Source organism: Taudactylus pleione, unplaced genomic scaffold (assembly GCF_031769625.1).
Source record: "Taudactylus pleione unplaced genomic scaffold, aTauple2 ptg000019l, whole genome shotgun sequence".
NCBI classification, from domain to species: Eukaryota; Metazoa; Chordata; class Amphibia; order Anura; family Myobatrachidae; genus Taudactylus; species Taudactylus pleione.
Window position 1 is genome coordinate 30,482,985 of NW_028284421.1, and position 22,232 is coordinate 30,505,216.

At 39.0% G+C, this 22,232-nt stretch overlaps 1 protein-coding gene across 1 annotated transcript in view; it reads right to left on the reverse strand.

Moving 5' to 3' along the window:
- The window catches only part of VPS13C (vacuolar protein sorting 13 homolog C), a 452,448-nt gene that overhangs the window by 196,902 nt on the left and 233,314 nt on the right, over positions 1 to 22,232 (reverse strand). Inside the window, exons 33-45 of the mRNA XM_088446402.1 lie at positions 20,210 to 20,313; positions 18,474 to 18,641; positions 10,212 to 10,516; positions 9,583 to 9,730; positions 9,165 to 9,273; positions 8,849 to 8,982; positions 8,515 to 8,671; positions 7,687 to 7,766; positions 6,654 to 6,713; positions 5,564 to 5,729; positions 4,311 to 4,427; positions 3,652 to 3,755; positions 443 to 610 (exon numbers count right to left, since the gene is read on the reverse strand). Coding sequence (XP_088302528.1) covers positions 443 to 610; positions 3,652 to 3,755; positions 4,311 to 4,427; positions 5,564 to 5,729; positions 6,654 to 6,713; positions 7,687 to 7,766; positions 8,515 to 8,671; positions 8,849 to 8,982; positions 9,165 to 9,273; positions 9,583 to 9,730; positions 10,212 to 10,516; positions 18,474 to 18,641; positions 20,210 to 20,313 — 1,820 coding nt within the window. The remainder of the gene's footprint in view (positions 1 to 442; positions 611 to 3,651; positions 3,756 to 4,310; positions 4,428 to 5,563; positions 5,730 to 6,653; positions 6,714 to 7,686; positions 7,767 to 8,514; positions 8,672 to 8,848; positions 8,983 to 9,164; positions 9,274 to 9,582; positions 9,731 to 10,211; positions 10,517 to 18,473; positions 18,642 to 20,209; positions 20,314 to 22,232) is intronic.

Below are 22,232 nucleotides of genomic sequence, written 5' to 3' on the forward strand. Positions count from 1 at the left end.
TTCTGTAATTCCTATATATTTCCATTGTCCAGTGTCCATCAGTGGAGTAATAAAGAATATGAACAAGATCAAATTTTAATATACAAGTCATATGATGCAGCCTAAGGAGGGTATCGGGTTAACAGCTTGGCCACAAAGTGGGTACAATCGTACATGGACATACATATGACTAATAAGAAACACAGCCTCTTTAAGATCAAAATGCTTTTAATAGTGTATATTTTAATATATGAATACATAACTCAAATCACCTAATTGTAATAGAAGTCAATATATTTTAGCTCCCATGCAGAGAAGCATTAAAGATATAAAAAGCATTAAAACCTAGGAACAATGGCTCTTTTGCCTAATGTCTCAGGATGAGATTTTTCTGTTTATAGGGATTTAATTTCAAGGGCATATCATTTCCATTAAGCACTGAAGGAAATAACTGGGTACTCACCAAGAGAGACATGAGAAACTTATGTAAATACACAATGTGGATACAGCCGACCCTGAGCAAGATCTTGCCGTCTACTGCAGACATATCAGTGTAGGAAGCGCCTTCTGTGGCAGCTGGGTACAATGTCATCTGTAAGCTGAACACCTCTTCTCCCAGGATGTAGACAGCCTGGATAAAGAAATATCACTTTTAAACAGTGTGAAATATAAATAAAAAGATAAAATGGGAAGCAAGTCTCTCACACACAACATTAGAAATAAGCTTTTGTGCAGGCATACTGTATATATAAGGTCCAGTTACAAAGCATAACGGACATAATAAGTATATAACTCCTCCTCCACAAGACATACTGTAGCCTTGTCATTGGGCTAATCGATTATATTCCAATATGCTTAGGATATTGACCTATATATGCACATATACCTTTCCCTCTCTTTTTCTGCTATCTGTTCTTGGCAATCAGTCTGCCACTTAACCCCTTATGGAGTATTGCTACCCTATCAGAAGGCGTACCAAAGAATTGTTTGGCTAGAAGTGTTCAAGGAGGAGGTATGTTTTTTTCCTATATATTTTCCACCCTCATCCTGAGGAGCCCTCACAATATAATACATCACTTCCCTGTCATACATGAATACCCATTATTTTCCTATATATTTTCCACCCTCATCCTGAGGAGCCCTCACAATATAATACATCACTTCCCTGTCATACATGAATAGCCATTATTTTCCTATATATTTTCCACCCTCATCCTGAGGAGCCCTCACAATATAATACATCACTTCCCTGTCATACATGAATAGCCATTATTTTCCTATATATTTTCCACCCTCATCCTGAGGAGCCCTCACAATATAATACATCACTTCCCTGTCATACATGAATAGCCATTATTTTCCTATGATGAGGGAGTGTGGTGTGACATTGGGTGTTAACAGTAGGCTCTCTCTGGTTTGTATCAAAGAAACACAGTTTTGAGTAAATTTCCCTGTCGTATGGCCACGACTCCATAGTGTTTCATGAAAAACTCCACCCAGGTGGTTAAAAAAAGCTTAGCCAATGCTGATCTGGTCTTTCTATATGTTTACACTAAATTTATCTGATTAAAAAGTACTTTATTATTTTGCATTACGTTTGTTCAGACCAAATGAAATAAAATGGCAGATCTGTGCTCGTGTGTAATCACAGAATACCACATAAACCAGCATAATACCTAGTTATGTGTACAGGTTCTTAGGTTACAGTGTCTAGGATAAGTATAGTGATAAGATGAAGGGGAAAAAAAATCTATATTTGTTATAATGAGTTCTTTCTTTATCTTTTTTGTTCAAACAAAGGGTCTCATATTGTCCTAGGCCAGTGATGGACAACCTGACATACTCCATACTTCAAAAGGGGATGTAGTTGGCATCCCACTATACAGGATGCAGACAGTCTAATTACCGGCACCTGAATGCCGACAGCAGTCGGGATACCGGCTCCAGTATCCCGAAGGTAAGTATCGGGGGTTAAGGGAGGGTTACGTTTAGGGGTAGGCACTAGGGGGAGGATTAGGGCTAGGCACTAACGGGGGAAGGTTAGGATTAGGCACATGGGGGGAAGTTAGGGTTAGGCCAGGGGAGGGAGGATTAGGGGTAAGGGTTAGTGGTAGGAGACTTACCTTTTAGTGTTGGGATTCTGGCAGTCGGGATATCGATTTCTGTATTTTGACAACCAGGATCCCATACCCAACCCATTCAAAAGGAATAAAGTCCAGTAAGGGATGAAAAGCATTGGAGGCTGCAAGCGCTAATACCCACAGGTCTGGTAGGACACAGTGCTAAGTGAAGCCAGACCGCCGGAGCAGCGTATGGAATATTTATGCCGCCTCAGAGACCATGGTCACACTGCATACCCGCCTGTCTGCACAATACAGAAAGGTGCCTGGGAAAAGATCGGGACACCAGCAGCAGTGTACTAGACATCGTCAACGGACTGAGGACACAAGGCAAATGCATAGGGTAACAAAGGGAGAGACACCTGCAGGATTACACTTGAGCAGCAGGCACCATTTTTACCCCACAAAAGAGATATAACATTACTTGTTCTTTAAAATATTATTTTCATGTTTTATTCTGATGCTTCATTTTTCAAGTACTTTTTATTCATTGCCACTTATTTACACTGTTAAACGCAATATTGTTCCCACCACATAGGACACACAGCGCTTTCTCAGACCTTATATGTATTAATACCTAATAGTTTAAAAGTGTTTGACGTTCAAAGCGTGTCAGATAAGCTTTAAATGTATTTTCAAACGAAGGAAAAAATGAAAATTTCTGAGTGGGTTTTAAAAAAATATTGCACAGTTATAATATCCCTGGAAAGCAGAGACCAGGTCCAAGTATAATACAGTGCTGGGGGCTCACCACTTCTTTCACTCTATGAGGACCTAGAGTGACCCTCCATCTGCATCATAAATTGAATTTTCTGGGCAAAGTTAAATTTTTTTTTACTTTTTAATATCATTATAAATACAATGACACGTGTGTGTCATTAAACAAAAAAAAAATGTATATATGTATGTATATATATATATATATATATATATATATATCTGGTTCCAAAGAGCAGCAATCAGTAGTCTTGCAAAGCCCGAAACGTTGCTTGATTAAGCTGTGAAGAGGAGTTATTATTTACAAGACCGCTGCTCTTTGGAACCAGGTGTTTAATACTACAGCGTGCACCGTGGCAATTTATGACTGTATGGGAAGGAGAGTGCTGCGCGGTCTGGAGTTAGAGAGATATATCTATATATATATATATATATATATATATATATATATATATATATAAAAAACACAATCTGCCGGCACTCCAGTAAATCAACAGGCAACTTGCTCCGGTGCATCTAGTGTGACACACGAAATCCAGAGAGAATATTATAGACTGGCACTCGAAGACAGCAAATAGACAAAAACAGCCGTATGTATTTTGTCCTGACGACGGGGTGGTAACCTCGAAAACGTTTGATACTATACATCGTTTTTGTCTATCTGCTATCTCCGAGTGCCAGTCTATATTCTCTCTGGATTTTATATATATATATATACACACACACACACACACACATATATATACATACACACACATATATACCGTATATAAAAATTTTAAAAGGATGTAAGCTTGAATACAATGACAATTCTTCAATTTATGTTATGGTTTACCTTTTGGTGAATGGTTTTAGGATCCACATTGATGACAACTATGTCTCGGAGACGAGCAAATAGATCTTTCTTTTTGGCCTGCACAGCAAAAGAGGCATCCATACCTAACAGCAGATAAAAAGATAAGAGAAATGACCTGTAGCCAAGCCATATGCACCGCATGTGCTGCCTTACGCCATCATAATTTATAAACAGACACTAAACAACTACATCCCAATTGTTCATGGAACCTTGCTAGTAAATGGATGGCCGGTAACACTCAAATCAGTGAATTCATAAAACAATAAAATTCTGAAAAAAATTCCTTTTTCTCTCTACTTTTACCACTCCTTCACATTATGGTACATGCAGCCCACACTTGCTGTGTTTATTAGCAAGAATAAGAGTGTTCAGATTTTTATAAATGGATAACAGATTGAATATTTATTAGAATTATATATTTCTCTGAGACATTTGCATATACTGTAAAGTAATAATAGACTTGCAGATTTCTATTTTCAGTAAAATAGGTGTTATTTACCAGGTCACTCTGCCATATGATGATGTGAAAAAGTGCTGAACCGCCTCTCTTGTGGACTCAAAATATTAAGGGCACGTTTTAACCTTGGAGTGAGCAATGAACTGAGCAGAATGTACAGTACATTGTGTTATGCACTTACCTTGGATCTTAATGTCAGCAATGTTACAAATTTCATCACAAACAAAAATATTGAAGGCATTTAATGTGGCCGAGAGTTTCAAGTCAAAAATATCATCTTCTGTTGGGCCCGAAACAACTGAAAGAAAATGTATAAAGTTTTTCAAAACTTCAGTATTAACGTTTCTTCTGAAGCAGTTATAATACAATTAAACTAATGGAAAGAATGCAAAACTCAAAATGTAGCACATATAGAGTTTCAAAAAAAAACACAAAACAAAAAACTTTTACTGGACAAAAAAAAAATCAGATGGGAATTTAATTCTCAGCAATATGCAGAAGTGAAATTTATCTACGCACATCCCTGAGAAATACAGTAGGCCAACATCACTCATACTTCTGTAAAACTTTTAGCTTTAGTCATAAATTCGTTCATGATGACTCTTGTGAAAGTGTTGGTTACAGGGTAACCAACACATAATTTAAATGAAAATAAATACAGTGGACAAGAATAGAACCATTGATTCTGTAGAACGATGGTCAATAGTGTCCTAGACATATCTTCCGCTTTAGACATGAGCCATTACTGTATATTGCTAATTTAATTACAATTAAAAATGTTTCCAAAAGTGTATGGATGTACAAAAAAAAAAAAACACTCCTCCCCCAAAAAAACTGTATTCCAAAATAAATCCCCTTTTGTGATGCCCAGTTCAATCAATTAGGCATGAAGTCTCCTTGCTCCATATTTTGTTGATGCTTTAAAATAAACATTTGATGAAGTCAGTTTTAAGATTTTTGTGTTTTTATTCAATCAATGCCATCATTATGACTGTAGAAGTATCTTGTAGTTTAAGTATATAAAATATTATTCAAAAACCATTAATGCTGTACATTTTTTAATAGAACTGATTAAAGCACATACTAATGTCTGACTTTGATTGACAGGGTGCAAGTACCAACATCTCTAAGTTTATTAAATCCCTAGTTTTGAACCAAACCAACCAGTGGTTGGCTTCATACCCAGCCTTCTAATTCCTGGCTCGCCACCAGCCATACCTATGCCTGGCTCGCCACCAGCCATACCCATGCCTGGCTCGCCACCAGCCATACCCATGCCTGGCTCGCCACCAGCCATACCCATGCCTGGCTCGCCACCAGCCATACCCATGCTTTGCTCGCCACCAGCCATACCCATGCTTTGCTCGCCACCAGCCATACCCATGCCTGGCTCGCCACCAGCCATACCCATGCCTGGCTCACTACTAGACTTACCAGTGCCTGGTTTAGAAGCTAAGTTTTTCTCCTCAAAACTTGATTTTGATTCCTTTGCTACCTCAGCCACACTGGCCTCACCAGATGGAATAACAGAAGACAGGAAGTTTGTCAAGGACAGCAAGGCTTGAGTATGAAGGACCAAGTCTAGTGAAGACATGAAAACCTGACAAAGCCAAAACAATGCACAATAAACCATGATTAAATATAAAAAATCATACAGAACAAGTGATTATTAGTGATAACCTTTAATCACTGTTTAGGACAGAGGTTCCCAAACTCTGCCATTACAGTCCATGTTTTAAGGATATCCATGCTTGAGCACAGGTGATTTAATTAGTACCTGAGTCAATTGATTTAACCATCTGGACTAAAGCATGGATATCATTAAAACATGAAAAACACAAGATTTGATACGACACCCAAGCGCAACCCGGTATGGCAGCCTCTAGTGGGAACACAAGGGTACCTTACACCCCTAATAGAAAACACGTGACAAAATATGATATGTGTAACCACCAAGTGGCGGTATGCCGATAGGGTAAAGAGAGGTTCTAATTACTTTTTCCTTTGCTTTAAAAGTCGGACAAGTTTGGGCTTAATGAGCCTGAGAGGCCAGGAACGTCACTACTGCACACCACACAGGTAGCGGGAAAACTGACTAGGGGGGTTTCAAGCACCTTTTAGATTTACAGAGGGGTCGGTCCTGTGTCTCCCTCCTCCTCTCCTTGACCCCCCTAGTCAGTTTTCTCCCTACTTGTGTGGAGTGCAGTAGTGACCTTCCTGGCCTCTCAGGCTCATTGCGCCCAAACTCGTCCGACTTTTGAAGCAAAGGAAAAAGTAATTAGAACCTCTCTTTACCCTATCGGCATAGCGCCACTTGGTGGTTACACATATCATATTTTATCATTAAAACATGGACTGTAATGGCGGAGTTTGGGAACCCCTGGTTTAGGGAAATGATTCTGAAAATCAAACTTATAATTGTATGCCGTTTGTGCTCTTTGTAAGTTCTCATTGTAAGCTTTTACAAAGTAATTAAAATGGAAATAAGACACAGGGAAATAAGATATTGAAAATATATACTTACACTCAAATTCTGCACAGTATTGTTGTGAATGGTTTTAAAAGCCGGCCCACTGCGGTCAGCCTGAAATAATTAACACAGGAAATCAGGTCCCCGAAACGTTTATGTAAATAAACCCCCTCTACTGATGGGGCATGTGTTCAAGTAAAGTATTTGCTGTTAACTTTGAAAAAAAAGTTATACTGGTACAAATCAATAAATGCTTTTCTCAAATGCTTTTATTGGGGCATATATAGTGGTTTAGCTCTGCCCACCAGAAGGCAAGGCACTGGAAAAAAAAAGCTGAGGGATGCGTTGAAGGTCTTAGGGAGGAAATCAATTATCCGTAGGTATTACAGCCACAACCATCCCCTCCTCAGCCTATGTAGCTGTGGCAAGAGAAAAAGGTTTGTAGAGGGAGAACTACAATGGGAATGTGCAGATGGTGTGGGCAGAGTACCCACCCACCAAGTGCCAAAGGACGGCTGTGGATGTCTCTCTGAGTAGGAACGGAGGAGCCAAGGTATAGAAAAGGACGTAAACATAACAAATATAAGTTAAGGGCATAAAGGATTGTGCTCATGAGCTATGAATAGAAGCAGGAGGGAAAGGGCATACAGTACTGTATATAGGGAGGTAAAATATCAGCTATTCTTCCAGTGCCCTACCTCAAGAGATTGGAGTTTACCTATTCTCTGTGTCCAACGATTGACAAAGGAGATTATATCATTGAGATTATATCACTGTTATTACTATTCCTTGGAATTTGACTTTGTATTAATGAATATTGAAAAACAAGTATTGTTAAGAAGAATGACTATTTGTGTATTATAAGAAGACTGTTTAATTAGTAAATATGGGAGACTAATCTCTCTTTTGGAAGAGAGTGAAAAGTGTACACAGCATAGTATATACGTAGATCAACAGATCTTTCTCCTAGCTTAAAGCGTTGTTGGAGTAAACTCTAAACTGGATGAGTCCTAGCAAGACAAAAACATTATACGTGAAAGCTAACAGTACAGAAACTAGTCCTTGTGTTAAAAAGTGATTTAAAAACCTTTATATATTTCATTTTTAGAAGATGTTCATTGGAGTCATCAGAAGAATTGATAAGAAGCAGGGATCCTCCATTGGGACCTGTGTGAAAATAGTGAATACAAAAAAAGAGTTGAATAATGCATCCAGAGTCATCCTATATATCAAACCAAATAGATTGTATTGTAACACATTTTAAAACAATGGGGGAGAAGTCAATTGAACGTGATGTTGAATAGCGCTGAGAGTGATTAGAAGATTTCTGCTCGCACCCTCCTGAGGTGCGAGCAGAAATCCGACTAAACTAGTGCCACAATGCTAGCTGCGGGCTTACCGCGTGCACTAACAGGTCTTAAGCCGAAAAATGCCTGGCATTAGGCACTGTAACGGCTTCTACTGACGTAAGTGCAGGGTGCAATACGGACAATTTAATAGCTCCCGGGTACTCATTCCTGGCGCTACTCAACATCGCATGCAATTGAATTCACCACAATGTGCATTCCAACACTGATATTACTTTCATGAAAAATTACGTAGCAATATCATCCTCCAAAGAGGAGTTAAGCTGGGCACACACTATGTGATCCATCTTACGATAGATTGTTCCGATGCGGATCAGAACAATATATGCACGGATCCTATATAGTGTGTACGCCCAATCGTGCGTGCACAGCAGATGGGACGACGCAATATATCGCGTGGTTGTACATCGGATCAAGTAGTGCATACGGTGGCGCGATATATCCATCACATCGTGCTGTCGCTGGGTACAGTCAATGCTTATAATATATATATACCCAGCTTTACTAATATAGCTCAACACTGTGACACTTGGCAGCTAAATTCTCACCTGGGAACTCATTGCATGTCATGCTGATCTTTCGTAGATACAAAGTAGCTTTCATCTCATGGCTCCCAATCCTGGTCTCTGCTCCAAGCTGTGACACCTGTACAACATGGAGAGGGGGAGCACGTCCTCTCACCTGCCTCATCAACTGGACCACAACCTGTGTAAATGAGAATGGTGTCAATCACATCTACAAACCTGGTGAAATGAATAGGCTTGTAAATTATAAAGCAGTCAAATTAAAAGTACACACAGATGATAACGAAAAAGCAGTAATATAGTACATCATAATGGTTATCCCCTTATTATACAGATAACAGAAGCATTGACTGGTTACCTCTTTAATTTCAAAATTAAGCAGAAAACTTAGTTCAGCTGATTTTGTTGCTTCAGGTCCTGATGAAATTTCACCAAACGGTTTCTTAGTTGTCACAGTGGCTTGTAATGCCGCCTGCTTAGATTTGACAGTTTCTGTAATATAGTTCATGTAGAAAGTTTAAGTTATTTAAGATCATTTGCTAAGCAATTAGAACATAAATGAAGGTTATTGGAAATACATACATCTGTGCTACAACCCGCATCTGTATTTTCTATCTATTACAATTGCCAAACTATTGAATAAACATGGTACTAGTGTGTCCGACCATACATACCAATTTGGGTAGACGGTTGCATTGTTTCTATTGTGCCTTCATTATCTTCACCAAGATTTTCCACCAAGACATTGAACAGCACGCTCAGATCCTCTTGGCTCAACCAGACCTAACAGTGGGGGAAAAAATAAATAAATACAGATGGAGCAATCGGCTGAGCAAGACAGAAACGCACACATCTACATATAAGAAAAAGAGCACATATCATCAGTGGAAGACTAGTTTGGCACATTACACATCACAAATACAGCCAAGAAGTTATCATTCAGTTATTGCACTTTATTCCTTTTTACATACACCATTGAATTGTGGGAATCTTTTTATCAAAGAATACGCTATGACCTGGATTAATACTTTTAGACAAAGCCTACTGCAACATTTAAAATCCTTATCTCTTCCCTACATACTGCAGACTCACATCCATGGTGTTGAGATGTCCTTTCACTTCCAAGCCAGGAATCTGATGGTACCAAGTTGCTGCAAGATTCCGATTTACTGACAGACAGAGGTTAATAGGATGCAGAATTTGTATGTCAGTCTCGGCCGAAGTAGTGTGCAAAACTGTCCTATAGAAAAATGTAAGGTAAAACCTCTGTAACCACATACAATTAATGATTTAATTGTGCACAACACCATTTATGTGGTTATCCTATTGTGTTACAATATATAGCTCTAACTTCGATGATGGAAATATAAATATGAAAATAAAAAAAAAAAAAATGTAAAATGTGTGTAACAATATTTTTGGGCCACATGAACAAGGCCATGGTTTTAGGGGGGTGTAGTAAGTCATTCTGATGTAGATGGGGGTATTGCTGCACCATCTTGGGGCCCATCCTTATAGGACCCCTGCACATGAGAAAAGTTATTCCTGCGCAGTCAGCATAAGCATGACAACAGAGAATAAAATATGACAAAATACATTTGAACAATAGTGAATGCTAGCCTATGCCAGTAGGCTTATTATAACACTGTCAGAAGCTACAATTTCACTTAAATGCTGCTATTATATCACCAATATTTAGAAAAAAATGTAAGACTGCTTACCGTGATAACTTGAATTGCGTCAGCTTTATAGTCATGCAGTCTATGACCGGGGGGATTTGTTGGTCACTGCAGGACACAAGAGTAAAGGTATTGTGTATTTTTAGTAATCCCAGATCTGCTATTATGGCATTGTTGGATGTGGAAGATTGCGGAATGACAATGACTGGAGCTTTTAGGTGAATATCCATCAATAGTCGAAAACTTCTCTCCGCCAGGTCCTTGACGCTTGTGGCTGCACGTTGCGCAGCTTGTGCTGTGGCCGCACTCACCTTCTCTTTGGCAACTTGAAAGTTATTTATGAAGTTCTGAAAGAAGAAAAACCCATAATAAAATGATAGGAATTCTCTCATTAGGGAACAATAAAAAATAAAGGGGATTTAGCAGACTGGCTTAATAGTTCCAACCATTTAATTCTACCCACACAGCCAACCTTTACTATAATGTCTCATTAAGATGAGTGTTGGCATTAGAACAACACCTATTGCTGAAGAGTCAAATTCAAATTAATGACTAGAGAAACCACCCACAAGTCACACTCCACTTGCCCTTGCACAACAGGCAGGTTATAGCATTGTAAATATGGGAGTAAGGTTAAAAATACAAGAAAGTATTTACTTATTTGGAATAGATGATAGCTGCCCTCTTTGCCAAATGGTACGGTCATTGATTTTTAAACCTGTAGACACATCGAGCAGAAATGTGTAATACTAAAATCTTATCTAACCATAAATGTACCAAAATCAGATCAGTCATTGTGATTGTCAAAGAATTAAAGAAAGAGAGCTCCAGATAACATGTCACCATTGTCATATGTAATCTTAGTTTGTCAAGACTAATTAGCCTAGATAAATGACAAAAAAACAGCAGTTTTTCAGTGCACAAACCTCTCAGAAGCGCCGGTGAGCACGTGTGTACTGAACACATGGCCCATAATAATATCAAGGGAGTCTGTTGATGCTGGCTATAAAGGTCGCGCAGAATCTGCGAGGTCAATTAATTCAAGTCACACAGGCAATGCATGTGTTTCATTGTGCTCAGCATGCATCACGGGACATTATGACACAAAACATAATGTCCACCTTCCATCTGCTAACATGGTTTCTTTTTTTTAGCTTAATGGTGCTAGATTTAAATATAATATTTTGTTGCTGGAAGCCACAGGAACATACAGATCATGATTCCACAATTCTAGAACTGATGATGACCCCCCCAAAAATCTGGTTACAGGTGGTGGAATGACAAAGTTCTGTTATCTACTAGCGGTGAGCTGTTGTGACAATTCTGACATCACCCAAGCCAGGGCCACCACCCAGGGGGTGTACCCACCACAGGAGATAAAATTGCTGGGCCTTCGCATCATAGGAGGCACAGACTGTCTCACAGCAGAACCAGCATGTGAAAATTTTAGCTTTAAATTTAGCACAAACACACACCTTTTGTACAATACCACTCTTGACTTGGAATTATCCCGAGGGAGGAGACAGGACACACAGTATAGACTGGTCAGTTATCAACTGTATCTGCTGAAAGGACATCTCCCAGAGAAAGGAAATTTTATTTCAGACTAAACGATATACGAAAACGTAAGAGGCTGAAAATTTTCAAGGGTCTACTGTTAGAATAGTGGATGTGGTCCCAGTGGTGTGAAGGTGTGTTCAGTGCTAGTTGGGCATGGTTCGTGCAGTACGCACAGAAAGTAAAATATGTCCCACACAGAGGTGTGATGGTGCATTTTGCAAGTGCCTGCTGGAGAAATTGCATATCAATTCAGACAGGGAAAAACAATCAATTGGAGTAGAAAGAACTGTAATAATTGTTGTGATCCCAAAAACTTGGACCTATCTTCCATCTTGTGGAAGCCTAACCGCATATTTTTCTTTTTTTTCTATCATCAATTATTGCACTAAATAACCAAGTAATAGTACAACTGTACACTTCAAACTTCAGCCCTACACATTACCATGCATATGTTTTGGTTATTATATAATTTCAGCAGTGGTATCTACAAATGGTAGGCAAAAGCAGCGTACAGATGTACTGTGGCTCAAGACATGCACCCCCCAGCAACTCGTTGCATGCCAAAGAAATCTCCCCATCACACTCCCATACCTTTTTAAATGTATAAAAGTTAAACTGGGGCAAAATTAGTTCCATCCACTTCTGTATATGTCAAACCCCATTCATGGACCACAAATCGGGACAGGTCACAGATATGTACTCAACATCCCTCCAAAGCCACTCATACCGCTACACATGCTCCCCACTCACTAACAATCCCCCTCATACCTTCACAAATTGGCACAGTCTTACTTACTAGTCCACGTGACTCCCACTTACTAAAAGGCTAATGGAGCATACACACGGTCAGATTTGTCAGATGAACGATTTGAACGATTTTACCAAAGTTTTGAACGATTGAACGATTTTTGACTGCATTAAAATGAATGGAATCGTCCAAGTCTGACTGCAAACACATCAGATGTCAGATATCGTTATCTGACAAACGGGAACGCGCATCGTCCAGGTATGTCAGATGTGTCAGATTTTTCTTCAGATATGAACGACTGAACGATTTTTAAATCGTTATCGTTCAGATCTGAAGGAAAAATCTGACCGTGTGTATGCTCCATTATACTCATCTTTCCACACTGGACACACAGCACTCCCTCCTCCACTGTGCTGTGAGTCAGGTCACCTCCCTGCAGTGATAAAGAGGAGGTTACATGATGTGGAAGTCAGCGGCTCAGGTTTTAGGGCTGCAGCTGAAGACTTAGGGCCAATATTGAGATGGACTCCTGCGGTTGAAATCCCATCTACCCCATTATTAATCCAGCCATGATAGAGTGTATTATCACAAGGTAATAACGTCAAATGAACAAAAAAGCCAATATCTTTGTTCAACAGCAGCCATCTTAAGACTGATTTTGAGAGAATAAAAAAAACAAGCAGTTCAAGGTGTACTGTTCTGGAAGGAAAAATCTACAAGCATATTACCAGACCCTGACATAACAAATTACCTACACTCCATGAAAGAACGCTTTACTCTTTGTAACAAAATGTACGTAAACACAATGTAGAACTAATGTTTTAAAAGCAATGTGGAAAAGGGAAATTTTAAAGCATTCTAATCATCCATAATTGCACTACATGATAAATCTAACAGCGTAGGAGTGCATTTCTCGAATGAAAGCATTTACAAAAATAAGTTTTGCTTTTGATTTACAGTAATTAACAGTACAGTACCTGCAATTAACAATTTCACTGCCTAGTAAATCCAATGATAATATATTCTAAACAGTTAATTGCTCAGTTCTCAAATTTATTTAAAATTCTATTAATTATAAATTATATATTTTTACACGCACTTTTCTAAGTAACCACTAGGAGCATGTTGAAGTTCAATTAAAAGGACACATGGGCATTGTTGGACTGGCCCACAGGGGTACAGGGAAAATCCCAGGTGGGCTCCACTTCCTGATGACCCCACCACTTACTCTAATGTCAGGTTCCAGACTGTGCACTTGAATTATACATTGTTACTCTATTTGAGGGTCAGTTACATGGTCTCTAATGTCTGTACAAGCTCTGTGAGGGCTGGCCTCATCCCCTGTGTTAACTGACCACACCGTATTGCATGGGCCCCTACCACTGCATTCCCTTGGTGGACCCTTCATGCTCCAGCCCGACACTGCACACGGGGGTCTATCCAACTAGGTTTGAGTTGAGTCCTGCGAGCCGTTCTCACTGTGAACTCACACCGCAAATTTCATTTTCCAATCCAATTCCAAACTCGCATTAATTTTCCATAAGAAAGTCACATTTCTGGGAGTATCCAATTAGCAGCGATAACTAAGTTATCTCCTGCGAAAACTTTTCGGACCTATCCAAAAAATTTGCTGCTTATCGCATGTATGCGCGCTCCCGTTTATTGTGCAGTCCAGTTACAAAATCGCCGATAACACATTCGCACAATAATTCTTGCAGGGAAGACAGGCGAAAAGTACAGGTGAAAATGTAGAAATCAGCCTGGACTCCAAAAAAAGGTAAACTAATATTGGGTAACATTATAGAAGTATTTTATTGGCCATAATCAAAGGGTTTGGAGTTCTTAAATAGTGTCAGATGGCTGTTATATTAATTTTTCTAGAACAGTAAAAAAAAAAAAAGATAAAAATACTTTTTTTGGCCAAAGGTAATGCTCTAGTTTAATTAGGGGTACATAAAATGGGGGTAAGTAAATTTTTGAGTCATTTTAGGGCACATTTAAAAAATGTTAAATACACACCTGCTGCAATGCAATGTTTAAAACACCTGCCCCATCCATACAACCCCCCAAAATACCTAACCCACTACTTTGAACCCATTTTCCTGCATTTTTTTACCCCAAAAATGACATGTCATTATTGGCCCAAATTAATTAGGCAAAAATATTTTTTTGATTAGCTTGTCATTACTGGGGGTATACCAGGGGTTCTGCACAAAGTCCTGACATTTTAGACCAAAAATGGGGATTTTGCACAACTTTTCACCTACTCAGAGATGGTGAAAACTAATTTGCGATAATTGCTATGGAAGACTTCGGACCTGTGAAAACCGCGGCTAATTGGCTAGCCAAAAACCGGGTTATCGCAGCTAATTGGATATCCCACCTTTGTTCCCATGAGCAGGTGAAAAGGTATTTAAAATCTTTATTTTAAGGCACAAATGTTGGGACTCAGTGCAGAACCTTAAATACTCCCCTTCTAATGAATAATCATGCACTTGGCAGGGTTTAAATAGAATACTTTAGCCAATAAAGACATTCCAGTTTTCAGGTGAAGTTGTCTACAAAGCTCAATAAGGGGTTAAATGATGTGGGACAGGTATGTTGGAGGTGTTGTATTGATGGGAGAGGTATTTTAGAATTTGCAGATGCGGGCTATAAGTGTTTATTCCAACTTTTTTACAAACTTGTATAAAATACACTGAAAAACTATAATTTATCTGTAAGCAAAATGCTGCAAAGCCTTTAATTTGCTGAAAAACACTTGTTTGCTATCGTTAATAAAACATGCAAAAATCAGCCATTTGATGCCTTTTAAAAAACCTCTAGTGCTTCCCCTATAGCCACTACCAGCCTTCTATATGTTTATGCTATCTCAGTTGTCAACTTTTTGGGGCCCAAGATGTTTACGCACTTCTACCAGGTCGCATTTTGTAGAAAAGTTGCGCACCCTTGCCGTGACTACCGTGAACAGGCATTTCTAATTGGATCTCGCATTTCTTAGGTGCGCACAATTGTGCAAAATATGCGTGTTTCATTATACAAACTCGATTTCACAAACTTAGATAGAGCCCAAAAAATCATTTTCAGGAGGACACAGACATTCTATTCTAGGGAAGAAATTGGGAATCCCATGATGTTTTGAGACTAAAGACAAGCCCAGGTAATGCAGTACACTCAAGAGACTCATCAAGCATCCTGAACAAATAGATGTGTAAAGACTGACATAAAATATTAATTGTAACACTCCTTCTTAAATTACATATAAAAGTATTAGCCTGCTTGATTGGGCAAAGCATTCAAATGTGAACTGCTTGATACAGATATCTGTAAATGTACATGCTCAGATTCTTTTCATATTTTCTTAAACAATTTTTATACATACCAACCAGAGCCGGATTACGGGCAAGGTGGTACAGGCGGACCCCTAGGGCCCAATGGTCCGGGGGGGGGGGGGGGGGGGGGGGAGCAGTGCATTTCAAGGGGGGTTTCAAAACAAAAGCACATAGAGGGAGGGATGACACTATACCTATACACCTATAAAAGGAGGGTGGGGGGCACAGTGCAGAACATATAGGGTGGGAGTGAAATACGGACCATATAAAGGGAGGTTGGACTCAACAGTAAATATAAGGAATTTTAAATTTAAATCAATGATTAATAGTTTTTAAAAATAATAAAATAACTAGAATTTTATGGATTGCACTTTTAAACACAATCTTAATACTCCTTTAAGTAATGAAATAATCCAAAAGAAAAACGTATGGGGGGTAAATATAATAGCCTGCGGACTGCAGGCATCGGGTGAGTTCCCGGCAAATGTTTTAAAGTAGGAGTCATATAAAAGGCAAAAAAAGGTTGATAATCATTGCTCTAGAACAGTGTTGGCTAACCTTGACACTCCAGCTGTTGTGGAACTATATATCCCAGCATGCCCTGCCACAGTTTTAGCATGCCCTAATAACAAAACTGTAGCAGTGCATGCTGGGTTATGTAGTTCCATAACAGCTGGAGTGTCAAGGTTAGCCAACACTGCTCTAGAACAATAACTACTATCTTTGACCAAATAGCTCTCAAATAGAGAGAATGAAGATGCAACAAAGTGCCTAGGACTGGTAAGAAGATTGGAACTAGAAAATGACAAGTAATGCAAATATTATATTAATCTACTGTAAACAGACTGATAATATGAGGCCAATTATTTATTTCTTTATTATGGTAAAAAGCCATGTGTTTATTTTCTAATAAGCAATATATTGATTCAAACAAAAACATCTTGCAATTGCAACTAATTATACGCCGTGTGTCTGTATGTGTTTATAATACTTTTGGTTATATTCAATATTCTTTAAGTACCAGTATGAAATACATGATGGATCAACTTAACTGTACACATCTAATACAAGCATCAAATCATATAAAATATCCATTAGCGTACATTTATGCCCAATATACTCTGCTACAATTCATGAATTTTCCAACTCAAATCAGCAAAAAAAGTTGTAAAATAAAAAAATTCTGAAACTTGCAAGATACAAATTTATAATGATCTCCATAAAATAAAAACTAAGAAGTCAATAGCATAACCTGTTTGCTACCAGTGATCTGTGCCATATAAGCAACTAAAACCAGTCACACCAATTTTGCAAAGAACATCGTGTGATGTAAGTGGTGATGCTGGTGGCTTTACGGTGAAGATTCGGCAGCTTTGATATACTGTACTGTATGTTTTCCTTTATTTTTTCAAACAAAGCGGAAAGTGGTGAACTCCTTCACTTGCTCTATGAAGGCAAATGGGTGAGCACTTGTTGCTAGTTCTCCCAACACCACTTAGTTATGGACTTTGACCCTTTTATACCATTACCTTCAGACCAAGATGTCTGCATGATTTGTAGTTGTACTGCATGTTTTTAGCGCTCTCTGTCACCACATTCTGCCACAGTGAGGCACGTTGACAGAGAAATAAATTTTATTTGTACCCTTCCACATACCTAGTGTTTCTGCAAATGTTATCATTTGACCTTGTGTCCCCTGCCCCCCATAAACACACACAGCAACCACGCAGAGAAAGCGCATCTGGTGAACCAGCAGGACGGCGTCGGAAACTGGGTAAGTCGCAACTGATTACCCGCCTTCTGCACAATAGTGTCCATCAGCACCTGATACTGTGGTTTGTTTATGTGAATCTTTGAGGTGGAGTGGCAGTTTTCGGATGCAGACACCGGTTGGAGAGGGGAAGACACATCTATACTATGATATTGCCCATCAGGGACTCAATTGACTATCACCTATTACAACCCTCACACAAGATACAGATGAACATAACTGCCTAGAATTTTTGCAAACCTGCGACCTTTACCAGGACTGATGTTATAAGAACACCCACCCTACAGTTGGTTTCAGGTGGTTTAACACCAGAACTTTGGCTAACAGAGTTTGACAATATTTCAATACAAAGCACACACACTATACCAAGCATACCTATAACCTAGCCCATAGATTAAAACCTTGCAATGGTAGAATAGGACCTCAGAGCGCGGACACCATATTACAATTTTCACAAATCTATCTAAATAGGTGAGCACACATTCTGCCACCAAGAACAATATAAAAAGTAAAAGCAAAAACCAAGAATGTGCCAAATGATAGATGAGATCAGCCTGGACAGGGAGTTGGTCTATGCCATGTTGACATTTTGTAGAGAACTACACTATGATCTAGTTTTCTTTTTCTAACCACATAACCACACACCAATAAGTCTGAGAAAGTGCCATGACAAAACTCCCTATATTTACTATATGGTTAACATTTGATGTATTCGATGATCCAGTCACTGGAAAATAAATAGACCAGACACCGGTAACTACTACCCTCATGAAGTCTAAAACAAAATTGAGTTAGATATACCTTCCTGTTCTCGGACACTCACTGCAGAGTCCATAATGTAGACATTGTTAAATAACTTTTGAAGTGAACAATAAAAGAAAAGTAATTCTCACCAAAAGGGATACAATGAATTTGTTGAGGAAGACTATCTTTAAGCAACCAACTTTCAGGGACACCTTTCCATCAACCTTGGAAACATCTTTGTAGGCTTCTCCTTGTGTAGCCTCAGGGTAGAGGGTCAAATTGAAGTTGAAAACTTCATCTTCCATAATGCAGACAGTCTAAAGTAACCCCAAAGGAGAAAACAATAATTTTTTCCAAATTTGCTGTATTACATGTTTCAAAAAGACAATACAAAAACAAACAAATAGTGCTATATCATATAAGCAGGGATGGGTAACCTCAGGCCCCGGGGCCGTATAAAGCCCTCGGAATCATCTGGTCTGGCCCTCTGAGCTTTTTTTGGCTAGTAGGGTGCCCAGAATGGCACCCTGCAGCAAGAATCTATGCAGCAGTGCTGCCTGGAGCATCCTTAGGGAGCTTCAGTCCGTCACAGCGCTGCTCTTACAGCTCCCCGAAGCATCCTCAGGATGCGCCGGGCATTGGTGTAGTCACTGGCGATTGTGGCCCTGCCCCTTGTGATGTAATACAGAGGGGGCATGGCCCACGAACAATGTTGTATTTATCAAAATGGCCCACGGCAGAAAAGAGGTTCCCCATCCCTGATGTACAGCTTAATCACAAAGCACCAAGTAATACATAGCAAATATTATCAACACCACACCGTTAAAAGAGAAGAGTGAGTTGGAGAGCAATGTGTTGGACTTCTCAGTAAGGATCAACAGCACTACAACAGGGAACTGAATAATTCAAACAAAACTGATTAGCAAAAGAGAAAACAAAAAACAAAACTGTTCACCTGTTGCAATAAACAATCGAATTGTCTGTACATCTGTGTCACAGTGAGATGGAGTCAAAGGAGAAGGTCAACTTGGTCTAATATGGTAGGCATTGTGAAACTTAGCAAGCTATTCCACACCAGAGTAGGCTGATCTCAACTACAGATGTGTCCACATACATCTTACCTCCGTGTGCTACAATTCACTTTAAACATAATGCATGAGTGCCGTGCGACTCTGTAGCAGAGCGTCTTTTTGTGCGACTTTTTACCATTAAATGCATCTTAAATCGCAAAGTGATTTTTAATGCTGATTAAAATGATATGCAGCATGCCTATGTTCTGTGTGCAGCTGCGAATGTATCTGCATGCAAAATGCTACATAAGAGTGTCATAGTCGCTGACACTGTAACGTAGCATTTCGCATGCAGATATAGCCGCAGTCACACACAGAAAACAAGTATGGCACAAATAATTTTAATCAGAAACAGCTTGTGTATCCTATTCACACCGCTTTGCGAAGAAAACATTTGAAGGTAAAAAGTCACACAAAAGACGCTTGGCACTATCAAGCCATGACACGGAATGGTGAGACTAGATGGGCACTTAAAGCGCAAGGAAGTAAGATGTATATGACATCTGTACAATATTTTGTTCACTGTTCTAATGATTATTTACACATTAAACTAGGTATTTCCAATTGCCATTAGTGGAATTTGATCATATGCAGCTTCTATCAATAACTGTTAAGAAAACATATCATTTTTCAGCCCATTTAGCATTACACCTTAATAGGTCACTGTTTTGACTCATTATATTAAAAGCATTAGGCTAAATTGAAGGGGAACAATGCATTTGGAAAACAAAAATGTAAATTACACTTTCCGGTATGAGAAATCTATACCACATTTGCATCAGAACGTAGAACACGTAAAATGAATGAAAATTCACCTTTTTATGAATCGTTTTTGGGTTGACATTATTGACAATAATATCTTTCAACCTGGCAAAGACTTCTATCTGGCTGGATTCCAGGAAAACTGAGGTATCTAGGCCTAGAGAAAGGAAATATATATATATAGATATATTGTTTTTTTAATTAAAAGAAACATCTTAAACATATATAATTACAACTACGGTCTTTAAGGCACACTAACAGTCCAGGTTTTAAGGTTAGCCATACTTAAGTACAGGAGTCTTAATTAGTACCTCAGTTCTGTGCTCAAGCATGGATATCACTAAAACCTGGACTTTAAGTGTGCCTTGAGGAACGAGGTTGGGAAACACTGCACTAAACGCTCACCGATCTGGTAAAATGTGCCTTCACATGGCAAGGAAGTGTGCCGAATAACAGAAGTGATCCATCTCACTATGGTCTGTTTCGATGCTGGTCAACCGCTATTTTTTTCATACGGAACCAAAAGCTCAGATTTCCCTATATTCTAGTGTCCTTGTGGCAAAATCTATAAATTCCTAATGAAATCCAATCTTCTGAAGGATAATGTCAACAGTGCAGGAATCACAAAGTCATGATTTAAAAGGAATTGGTGACTTGACTAAACAGATCTTCTACATATTATTGTGGATGCTGGTCTGATTAGGGAGTTCTGCTTGGGGTCAGAATTTCAGCCTCAGTGAGTTCATCTCACAAAACACTCTGGCTCAAGAATTGAGAGGCAAATGCAGAGTAAAAGTAAAAAACTTTGGGCCAGCCACCATTAACTTTATTGGTATTTATTCTAGGCCCAAACAGAGTAAGATCATTTGCAATGTGACGGGCAGGAAGAGAAACTGAACAACTGATTCCATTAGATCATCAGTCGGAACTGGACTTGACAAGCCTGTTTCCCTCTATGTTTTCCCACCAAAGAGAAAGAGAAAATGCCCTCTTAACACCTGACTCTTTACTGGGAATGCAATAGGACAGAAACCATGGGGTATATGCTACTGTAGCTATTATCTTCTAGAAGCTGCTAGTTAAAAGTTAAGTAGAATCTGACTAGTTGTTATGGGCAACATCTCCACTTCTAAAAACTCTCACTTTAGTAAATACACCCCCTACAGTCCACACCTTAGTTTAATTTACCCATTACATTGCTAATAATCTTACTCAGTTCGGGCTGAAAAAAAAAAAAAAAAAAAAAAAAGACCAAAAAAGGTACCAGCCCAAACTTTTTTCTTTTACTCTGCACTTGCCTCAAGTTTTGAGCCAAAGTGTTTGATGAGATGAACTCAATTAAGCAGAAAGTCTGGCCCCAATCAGACCAGCATTCACAATAGTATTTACCAGCTCTGCTCAGCCAAAGTCTCTAATTCAGAGATGGGCACTAGTAATATACAATTTCCAAGTATTGCTCGGGCTGTATTTACACAGCTATGCTGTATCCAAGCAGAAGTTGAAGTTTACCTAAAAAAACAGTGAGGGAACAAAAATAGATTTCAGAATAGCCTTGAGGGCGCACATCCACTTGCCGATTTCTATGAGCGATTGAACGATAACAATATTGTTATCGTTCAATCGCTCATGAATCGTGCACAATAATGTCGGAAACGAGCAGCGATGGTCTTTTCCAAAATCAATCATCGCCCGAACATGCTGGTCAACCTGACAATAATGTCAGGTTGAGCATGTTAGGGGATGACTGATGTGCCTACACTGAACGACTGATCGTTCATTGTAGGCACAGCACAGACTGTGAAACGACTGCACGATTACAATGTCGTAATCGTGCAGTCGTTTCAAAGTCTACTAGTGGATGTGCCCCTTGAGTTTTCTATCTGTACCAGTTCTAAAAAAGCTGTGACATTTGGGATTGGAATAGTGCTGGTTCTAGACAATCCTAGTTGTAGTTTTCTATTTATCTGTATCTGCCTTAGAAAAGAGATAAAGGGTCTTCTTTAATCAGTGTGTTACTTCCATTCATGCTTTCTATTTCATGTTTTGCTATGGAAATTCTTCAATTGCAGAGAAGGA